This window comes from Artibeus jamaicensis, unplaced genomic scaffold (genome assembly GCF_021234435.1).
Source record: "Artibeus jamaicensis isolate MK-2021 breed Jamaican fruit bat unplaced genomic scaffold, CSHL_Jam_final scaffold_847, whole genome shotgun sequence".
NCBI classification, from domain to species: domain Eukaryota; kingdom Metazoa; phylum Chordata; class Mammalia; order Chiroptera; family Phyllostomidae; genus Artibeus; species Artibeus jamaicensis.
In genome coordinates, this window is record NW_026522057.1 from 18,816,537 (window position 1) to 18,826,879 (window position 10,343).

The 10,343-nt window shown below is 47.1% G+C and overlaps 1 protein-coding gene across 4 annotated transcripts in view; it reads left to right on the top strand.

The window, feature by feature from the left end:
* The window catches only part of USP48 (ubiquitin specific peptidase 48), a 67,969-nt gene extending 58,521 nt beyond the window's left edge, over positions 1 to 9,448 (top strand). For all 4 annotated transcript variants that reach the window (XM_037135786.2, XM_037135787.2, XM_037135784.2 and 1 more), the window contains exons 24-27: positions 4,100 to 4,225; positions 5,535 to 5,583; positions 7,865 to 7,891; positions 8,917 to 9,448. In XM_037135786.2, coding sequence (XP_036991681.1) covers positions 4,100 to 4,225; positions 5,535 to 5,583; positions 7,865 to 7,891; positions 8,917 to 8,939 — 225 coding nt within the window. In that variant the 3' untranslated portion in view covers positions 8,940 to 9,448. The remainder of the gene's footprint in view (positions 1 to 4,099; positions 4,226 to 5,534; positions 5,584 to 7,864; positions 7,892 to 8,916) is intronic.
* The last annotated feature ends 895 nt before the right edge of the window (positions 9,449 to 10,343 follow it).

Here is a 10,343-nt window from a genome sequence, read left to right on the forward strand (position 1 = left end):
CACGTTTAAACTTAAGTCACCTTCACAGTATTCTCCATTTGATGCAATACATGTTTTTTTTCACTGCTCAAAACGGTTTTTGAAGTCATCGATTTTGATGCCTTTTAGTGTTTCTCCCGTCTCTTGTTTCACCTCTTCCACATCAGCAAAGCATTTCCCTTTGAGGGAAACAAAAAGAAAAAAGTAGCCTGGGGCATGATCGGTGACTAGGGAGGGTGGGGTACGGGCACCATGCCATTTTTGGTCAAAAACTGTTGAATACTCCATGCAGTGTGGGCAGGTGCACTTGTAAGTCACCCATCGTGAAATCGGCAAACACGTTGAGTCTTCAAAAAAAATTCACTGAAGCCAAACACGGCCTCTCACAGCAGCAGCTGGTGCACTGGTGCAGAAAGGTCCCTAGAGCACTCACCTAGCGGGGGAAGCCTGCACTACAAGGGGCCCACTCTCCAGAAGATAATTCTGGGGTTTGGGGTCCCCCTTGTATCCTCTTCTGTGACCACTTAATAGGTGTTTGAGTAGCTCTGATTGCCAGGATCTTCTGCAAAATTTACAGGGAGATAAAAATCTTAATAGGTGTTTGAGTAGCTCTGATTGCCAGGATCTTCTGCAAAATTTACCAGGAGATAAAAAACAGCTACTTAACTGTTGGTTTACTTGGATTAGTCAGAAATATTTTTTACAACAATATTTTTGGTGTCAGAAAAGTCTATTTGGTAGAATTTTAAAGTTATCTTCACCTCTCTTTCTAGACTGGTCTTTTCCAAATTGGTTTTTAAAGGTCCATTTTTAGATCATTTGCTCCCCACTCACAAAAAGCATGCATTGCTTTGCAGGTCAATTCGATGAATGCAGTGCAGGCATTAGGAAAATGCTTCCTGATTGTGTTATTTCTTGCTATCAGAGCCGAAGTACTATAAATGAGCGTGCCAATGGTACATCTCTAAACCCGGGCTAAGGAGGCTGATAAATTCAAGATGTCCATGAAAAAAATCTGGCTCCTAATCTGTTTCAGTTGCTGATACATATCCAAAAAGTCGACCAAATTTCCCTCTCTGCTGCTTTCATGTGGCATAGTTTAATGGTTATGCATTTTTTCTTGTTGCTGATATTTATCACTGTAATTGAGGCAAAATCACAGGCTTCCTTTGAGTGTGGTGTGTGTTCCAGATTGTCCTGGGAACAGTATTTCTTTCCCTCGGTTGAACCCACGGCTCTGAAAATAAATGTGTTGGCATATTATCTTTCCTCTGTTATTGTACCTTTTACATCTGAGAAAGCTTGCTTCTGACATCGGCTTTATGCCTGTCAGTGGTAAACCTCGAACATACAAAACCTTTAAATTACAAAAAGAGCCCCTGTGGATAAAGACATTTGAAAAGCCTGTGCTGCTTCTATTATGGACTTCCACTTTTGAAGAATAAATCAAAAAGTCAGCAGAAATAACCTCTCTGTAGGAGCACATCACCTGCACAGATGCACGGTGAGAAGGCGGCAGCTGTCCGAGGGAGCCCCTGGAACGGGCTCTGCTCAGCCGGCTCCCGTGCCGCGTCCTTCCTCTCATCTCCCACCCCGCCCTGGGCGCCGCTGTGATCCCAGCAGAGTCAAAAGGAAGGGCAAGGAAATGTAGTTTCTTCTCATTGCTCATTGGCGGTAGCTTTGAAAGCTTCAGCTACATGTGACCTTTTTGTCCAGCCACCTGGACAGCATTGGAGTTTGTGGTGGGCATGTGTGTGATCCTCAGTCACTGGTGGTGGGTAGTCTTTTGAAAAGCACGTGATACTTTTTTTTTTTTATGTTTGATGGAGCCTTTCCTCTAGGGGGCACTATTCCAAGTTGATGGGATGGCAAGCTTCGTAAAACTGTCAACGTTCTACCCTGGATATACCCATTTACAGTTGTGTAAAACCTGAAGAAACTTCCTCTGCCAAATTATTAATTCATCCACCTATGATGCCATCAAGTAAATGAAGTATAATGTATTCATTGCCTTTCTCAAAGGATGCTTGGGGTTTAATTGTGTTATTTCATTTTCCCAAAGATAGGTTTTGAGTGGGTGGTATTGCCTGCCTTAGCAAGGAGGAAGCTTTGGCACAGGTTAAATGGCTGGCAGTGGGGGCCGCCACTGCTGCGCTTCCTTATTTCAGACACTCAGGCCCACGCATGCACACGCATGTGCACACGCACATACCAGCAATCAGCAAGGAGCCACTTGACTTTAGGAAAACAGCATTCCTGATTTGCTCCATAGATCAGGAAATCTGCACCTGCCTGTTAAACAGGCCCATATAATATTAATTATACTTGAGCATTCTCCTAGCACCTGGGGCTTATGAGTTATCACACCAAAGGCCTCCATGCCTTTGATGGGTATGTTCCCTTCTTCCGAAATACTGGTTTTTTCTCAGTAGTGAGCACTGGGCAATTTTTCATGGCACCCCTTCCACGAAACCCGTCTTGGCCCCCAGTTTAGAGCTGCCTGTCCCTCCCTGTCTCCCTTGAGCCTCCGTGTGCCTCCTGCCACCATCTGCACGTCGTTGCATCCTCGCTTCTGTGCACTCCAGGGTGGGACCAGCCGCTTTCACATTTCTCTCACTTAGCACAGCCTTGGACATGTGGTAGCTTCTTAATAAATGTGTCCTCCGTTCCTTCTCCGCGTGCTCAAACAAAAGCCCCAGCATCAGCCCCTCATGGCGGCACTCGTGTTGGGAGCTGTTTGTCGACCCGGTCCCACAGTGTGCGCAGAGGCAGCTAGCGTTCAGGACTGTGAACGTGAACGAGCGCTCCTCCAGCCAAGCAGCTGTGACACCACCTGCATTCGGGTGGTGTCGGGCGGTCACTGTGCTGTCCTCTTCACGAGTCCCATTTAATAGCCTGGGGCCGGTTGCCTCCGTCTAGGGCCTGTATGCTGGGCAGGCTTTCGTAGACCAATCCCGCCAGTGCTTCTTACTCACTTGCTGCTTCTTTATTGCACAAATGGGCTGACTGCTGCAAAGCTGGTCCTTGGTGATCCCAGGCACCGTAGCCACGAGCCCTGTTTGATCAGCCAGTCCCTGCCTACTCCTCAGGGGCTGATGTCCCTTTGAGAACTCCAGTCGAGAGTCCTACTTATCTGTGCGCCATTATTAAAGCCACCATGGTGGTCACAGCCTTCCCTCCTGGGCCCTGTTGCACACACGGTCGGTCTGGGGCTGCTTTGCTAGGCTCACTCTGTCTTCCCAGAATCAGAGAGTGGAGGAGCAGAGTGCGTCACAGATGTAGGAGCAATAGAAGACAGCGTAACAGTGCAGTCAGTGAGTGTGTAATGAAGTTATGAAGCCTAATGGAGTCAATACCCTTGAACTCACCCTGCAGGTTGAGTTAGGACACACCACTGCGGGTATCCATGTGGGCCCCCCCGGAGCCCAGTTCCTCCTTGCTCCACCCTGGTAATCACCACCAGGAAACAGTAACAATTAAAATTTTTTCTGAATTTGGACAAGTATTTAAATATTATACCTAATAGTCTTTTCTTAAATGTATTTAATTTTTAACACTTGGCTGGAAGTAGGGTGGGGTGTATGGTTCTTACCTTTAAGAAATTCATGTTTTGGTTCCTAGAGGCAGGACTGGGTCTGAGCATATACGCGTCCCAGGGACTGAATTATGTAGTCCAGGCTGCTTGCGACCAGAGGTCGAAGAGTCCCAGTCCCCTGCTGGTTAATTTACAGGTGGTCTAAGGAAAGAATTTGGACCTGACTTGATTGTTGAAAGGCTGTAGGACGTGGGCGCGATGGGAGTGATGGTGGTGCTGGCCGCCAGCCCCGCCTCCGCTCCTTGGATTTCCCCACGCGCCTTCCTCGGAGAGGCGATAAGGTGCCGAACTGAAGGGCCCGCGGGCATCGCTGTTTCTCTCGTCAGGCCTCCTGGGGCTGTTCCCAGCTACACTGGGATTTTAGCCTCCGTGGGGACGTAGCAAGTGGGCTGATTGCAAACAGTGGTGTCTTTTGTATTCTGAAGTTCTTTTATTTTCTTTAAGATTCTATGCATTATTTATTCAAATAGGGTATTAAGTCTCAGAATTGTGCTTTGTACAAACTTTTTTCTTTTATTGGCACAGATCATGCATGCGTTTTCGGTTGCTCCTTTTGACCAGAATCTGTCGATTGATGGAAAGATTTTAAGTGATGACTGTGCCACCCTCGGCACCCTCGGCGTCATTCCTGAGTCTGTCATTTTGTTAAAGGTACGTGACAGCCCTACGAGGACTTCTAGAAGGTTTGAGTGCTGCACACCCCGGAGGGAACTATGTGCAGTGATGGTTACAGTTGCCTAGGGGTTGGGCAGGGTGTGGTGACAAGTGACTGCCATGCCCTCCTGCTGGCTTCTGGCCTCTGCGCCTCTGGCTGAGCCGCAGAGACTTAGATGAGGTCACATTAGGTCTTATGGGGTTTGAAAATGATAAAAGTGAAAGTGATAAATCTAGATCTAGCCTCCTCTTTAACTCCTAGGTCTGCAGCATTAACCACACTTCTTGTATGAAAGCATCCGTCCTTTGCTCTCGGCTCGAGGGCTCCATCCAGTCAAGCTAGAAAACAAACAGGCATGAGGCTTGGCCACGATGGTGGACAAACTTTGGGCTGTATTCGTGGTCCAGCATACAGAAATTGGCTTCGGGTAGGATGGATTCAGGACAGGGAGAAGGCGCTTCAGAAAGGAGGGCTTCTGAGAAGTTGTCAAAGCGAATTAGTGAACCAGTTTCATTAGCCCAATGGCACTCGTGTCCAGAAACACCCCCACTGCCCCGAACACCACTGCATCGAATAGTCACGTGTTTGTCAGATGGTAGAATCGTGACATGCGTGCATTTCATGCCTAGGAGCCTTGAGTCTGGTGAGATAAACCCAGGCCCTAGAGCTGATGAAACACCCATATCCACCCCACCCACACCCCTCCCCCACCACCCACCTCCCCCTCTGTTCACCTTTTACTTTTCTTGGAACTGTAGGTTCTGTGGGATTATGTTGAGAACTATTGAATCTTAAGAGGCCTGTCTAAAATCCTGGAAATGGCCCTTGTTGTTAAAGGGTTTGTACTTCCCACGGACAGCTAGACTCGTTACTGGTCATTGGCCTCTGCTCTTCCAGCGAATCCCACCATACGCTCGGACTCAGTGTTGGCTTCTGCCCTAAAAAGGATGTGGGTGTTTTGTTCTTGGTGGTGAGGAGGAACAAAAATGTATTTTTAACCAAACTGGTATTTCTAGAGGACCAGCCTGACCTTTCATTCCTGCCTACCTCATACTCGCCACCAGCACCTGACTCCCATTAATTAAATCAGAATGTAGTGACTGCAGTGCATCCACACACATCCACATCTCAAGGTGTTTGGGAACAGAACAGTGCCACACAGAGTGTGCAGATTTCTGGGTGACGAGCTGGAGTTTATAGCAGCACCGTGGTCGACTCGGGCCAGACCTCGGTGTGACGAAGGCCTCGCCTGTGCTCCTGGCTTTCTCTCCTGCATGGTTTTCATTGTCTTCCTTTGTTTTCCAGGCTGATGAGCCAATTGCAGATTATGCTGCAATGGACGATGTCATGCAAGGTAAAGATGAATTTATTTTAGGAATTTGGTGATTAACTTGTGAGAAGGAAGTGGGATTATAGATATTGAAGCTTTCATCTGCAATACTTTTTTTAACCTTTAAAAAAGCTTCTACGCGTTTTTATGATAGACTCATAAATTTATCTTAACGAGATCATAGATAAAGGTACCTACAAAAATTTGGAAAATGGAAAACAGAGAGAATTAGTTAGCTGACTTGAAAAAAAAAATTAAATGTGAACCTACAGCCGGAAGAGGCCGGAAAGTAGCAAAGATCACGGAGCCTCAGACAGGCTCACAGGAATTGGGGGCCAGGTACCCTTGAAAGTAGGAGCGAGATGTGAACCTCCAACAGGAAGCTTGGTGGGAAAACTGCACAAGAAGCAGATAGACAGCTCGCTGCCCCCAGATCCTCACAGCCCCTTCCTTCCATCCGTGTCACCGCCTCGGGTGGGCAGCTGGAGTCAGTGGTTCAGCTCATTGGAGACACTGAGAGGGGAGGTTGAGGCCTATATGCACCAAATGAAGAGACCACCCCTCACCCTTTGTTGAAATGCTGGCAGCCCATCTCTCTTAACTCCACACAGGAGGGAGAAGATTTTACTCTGGGGGAACTGGTCAAGAAAATAGCCAACAAATGTTTAAAAAAGAAAGTGGTCTGGCCCTGGCCGGGTGGTTCAGTTGGTTAGAAAGTTGTCCCCGTTCGCCAAGGTCCCTGGTCAGAGTGCATACAAGAAGCACCCAGTGAGTGGAACGACAAATCGATGCTTCTCTCTCCCTTCCTCTCTTAAAAAGCAATTAAAGAAAAAGAAAGTAGTTCATCTCCCAGGGAACCTTTGGGAAGCCCTCCAGTGCCTCCTGCACAGAGTTTTCAGGCATCTTTTTAGTGAGTCACACTTAACTAGGCACAGATGGGCAGCCAGTGATCACCAGACAGCTGAGGAATGAGAGCTGGTAACCAAAAGATGTCACTCAACAGCCTGACAAGGAACGCAGAGGCAATGAATGGTATAGGAAGCAAAAGAAAGCCTACAAATTAACTGAGTAATACAGAAAGAGCACGCAGTAGCTAGGGCCTATGTAAAAGGAACATTCAGAGAATAGAAAAAAGTTCATGAAATTAAAAATGATTGCACCAGGGGCTTGGTACAGTAAGTGAAACTGGGAGTAAGAGGTCTCTAAAAGTACCTAGAGATGTGGAGGGAGAATCAGTCACAGTCGCAGGCGGAGGAGTCTGGAAAGACAGGCTCATGGAGCGTGTGCACTGGCTTCTAAGGAAGTGAGTTCCGGTCTAGAAATTTGCAACCAGACAGACTTTGTGCTGCCCTCACCCTTGATGGCTATTGGAACACGTGTGAGGCCTCAAAACCTTCTCTCCTTGTACCGTTTGCCAAGATACTATGGGAGGGTGTACTCTTAAACAAGAGAGTGAATTGAGAAAGAAACCAGCAGACAAGAAAAGAGTGAGCAGCATAGGAAAAGGTGACCGAGAAGGGGAAGGGAAACTCAGAACAGCAGCTCCGCGGCAGGAAGTGAGCTGGCAGGGAGCGCCCTGGTCCTGATCGCAGCAGCAGTCTGCAGGCTCTGGAGAGGGTGCCCTCAGGGACAAGTGGACGTGGTAGGTGGCTGTCTTGAGTTTACACTGGAGGTGGAAATGGTACCGGGAAAACGAAACACGTAAATAATGCAGCATTACCGCCCCAGAGAAAGGAAAACAAGCAACACAGCCCTAGTGCACCGAGGGGTTTTCAACAGGGAGCGAGGTTACGGAGTGAAAATAACGTGAACACCAGCGATGCGCTCAATGGCAGAGGGTCGCTGTGTGGGGGTGGCCGGCAGGCACCTCTCCTCCAGGAAGTAGACATTATCTAGAACTGTGAGATAGTATTGGAGGCATGCTATTTTTAAACAAAGAGGTTAAATGCTGTAAGAAATGGCCGAGGAGTCAACAGTGGCTCCTTCTGGGAGGCAGGGGGTGGAAGGAGGGTGGGGAGAGTCCCTGCCAGAGGGAGGGTGCGTGGTTTTCCCCGGAGCCACGCGGAATGTTGGCCCCAGGTGTCACAGCCCTTATCTGTGGGTGTTTATTTCCTAAGTGATGCGTGGATATAACTTGGATAAAAATAAAAACAATGTCATCTGATCGTCAGCATCCATAACTTTAAAAGTAATCATTATGGGTGACTAAGGTAATTAAAAGTTATTTTAAGTTTTTCATCTTTAGCATGGAAGCGCTCTTATTACTCTGTCATGACACTCTTTTCAATTTTGAATTTTTCCCCAGTGTGCATGCCGGAAGAAGGGTTTAAAGGTAAGTTACATTTGTCATGTTTTGCTCACGAATGTCAGAGCCATGCTGTCATTTTCTATTAAAATGAAGGCTATAATTTGATTTTAAATTTTAATTCAATATGAGTCTCCTGATTGAAATTAATTTTGGTTAAATGCATTTTTTATGCATGCTTTTTCATTATCTTTCTCAGCACTCAGGCCTCAGAGGGGGCTTGTGTGTTTGAAGTGTGTCCCGCCAGACATCCACCCTGCTTTCTCCTCCTCATTTCAGGGGGAGGTGGGGGAATTAGCTAGTGGCATTTTGAGGTTTCTCTTTAACCTTTTTCCAGTTCACCTTGTCAGTCCCATCTTACAGCAAAACAGTTTGTGTGTGACTAATAAGAATTAGAGGAGGAGAACTTGCTGAATTATACGAGGTTCAGTGAAAAGGTCTTGTTTATCTATTGAGAATTAAGGCATTTCTCAGATTATCCTCCAGACGGAGGCTCGAGGTGTATCGTGGCCACTGTAGCTGTGCACAGCAGCGATACCGGAGAACCCACCAAACTCAGGCCTTTGGCCTTTACAGGTTTAGCGCCGTGATTGTTTGCGGCCCACTCCCGAGGTCTGTGACAAGGTGTGATTTTGCCCAGGAGTGAGTTTGAATCATATGTCACGGGTTCTTTGCTAAAGGAAATGAGTTGAACAAAGCTACTGGCCTAGAAACTACAGAGAAACTCCTGATGTGATTAAAACAAAACAAAGTTAAGCCAAAAAAATTTTAATGAAAAATGGCCATCCAATGAAAGTGTCAATAAAAATCTGATTACCTGTGTGACACAACAGGTAGGAAGTACCCGGCTTCCGATCCAAACGGGACTTGGCTGAAAGCCTCCAGGGAGCCAGTATTTCTTCCTTGCCCTTCAACATGGGGGCGGGGGGGGGCTGCCTGCTCATAATATTAAGTTGGAAACCCCCTGCTGGGGGTGCCCTCTTGGCAAATGGGAGGTATGAATTCGTCACTTCCGGTTCACAGCTGTTCCCCCACGTGTGTTCTGTTCCCAGGTACCGGTCTCCTTGGACATTAATCTTCAGAACACTTGCTGACCGCTAACCAGTGACCAGAAGGGAAGAGGAGTTTGACATGTTAGGGCATTAAAGAAAAGCTGGATTTGAGAATGAAATCATTACCTGCTCTTCCAAAACCATTCAGAAGTGACTGTCCCAAATGCCTTATGTCAAATAAAGCAGATTGCACTGAAGGACATCAGACTTGAAGGAAATGTTTCAGATTTTCTATTTAAGGGGTGGGGTGGTGGGGGAAAGGGCAAATAAAGGCCGAACAAGTTTAGTAGCAGTAACAGTAAATCATGTTTACATATGAGATTTATAGTCACCGAAGGGAATCAAGTTCTGTTCTATTTCCTTGCTCGAGTTTCCTATCAGACGCATTGGTCCATGAGGGATTTGTGTCACAGTAGATGGGACAACATTCTGCTCTGAACCGAAAGTAACTCTTTAGAGACATAACCTGCTTACCAGTACCTGTCTTTGATTCATATTTTACTTTCAATAAAGCATGAAAGTGAAGAACTTTCGTAACTGTGGAAACGTGTCTTCAGATTAGACGCCTCTCCGTGGCGGCTGCAGCGCGCCCGCCTCGCGCGCTGCCTGGGGGCCCGTCTCTCGGTGTTGGGTACAGGAGGGGCACCCGCATCTCCCGAGGTGAGCAAGGGACCCCCTCTCGTGCTTGCTTGCCAGCATTTCAGGAAGGATGGCGAATGCTTCTTGGGTGTGATAGCATCTTCCTCCAGTTTCGCTGTTAACCAGAAGTGGGGATCAAACACGCCTTGCCTTTTTGAAAAACCCCACTACCTTCCCGGAAAAGTCAAGTGCACTGAAGCGCATGGGGACAGCAGGAGGCCTTTGTAAAACGTCCTCCCATCTTCCGGGTCCACCGTTCTTGCACCTCACTTCTCTTTTTGAAAGTCTTCCAAGATGGCCAGAAAGGATCTTTTACGTCACTTTGTTTAAAGGGAAAAAAAAATGTGTGGATGGGGCGTTCCATATTATCTAATCCAGGATCATTGTTACTAGCAACATAAAACCAAAGCAATATTCTTAAGAATATTGAAGGACTTTGTAAATGGAACTTTAGACTGACGTTCATTTCACTGTTTTCTCTGTTGACTGTACGTACAGCCCGGAGCAGAGATGCTGATCCAGGCGTCTGTCTCATCTTGTGCTAACACTTTTTTCAGCCTTGGGTCTGTGCTAGGTTTCCCGCTCCCCCTTTTCCCAAGATTTAATTTAAGGTCAAACAGTGGAGGGGGGACAGGCTTCAGTTGCAGAGCCAGTAACCTTGGCAGCATCCCTTGTGACTGGCGCTTTCTATCAGAATAATTACGGCTCTTTGGTAAAATTATAACTTCTTGTGTTTCCCCTCTGTGTTTGCAGTGTCTTCCATCTTCGTGCCCCGAGGACACAGGGTT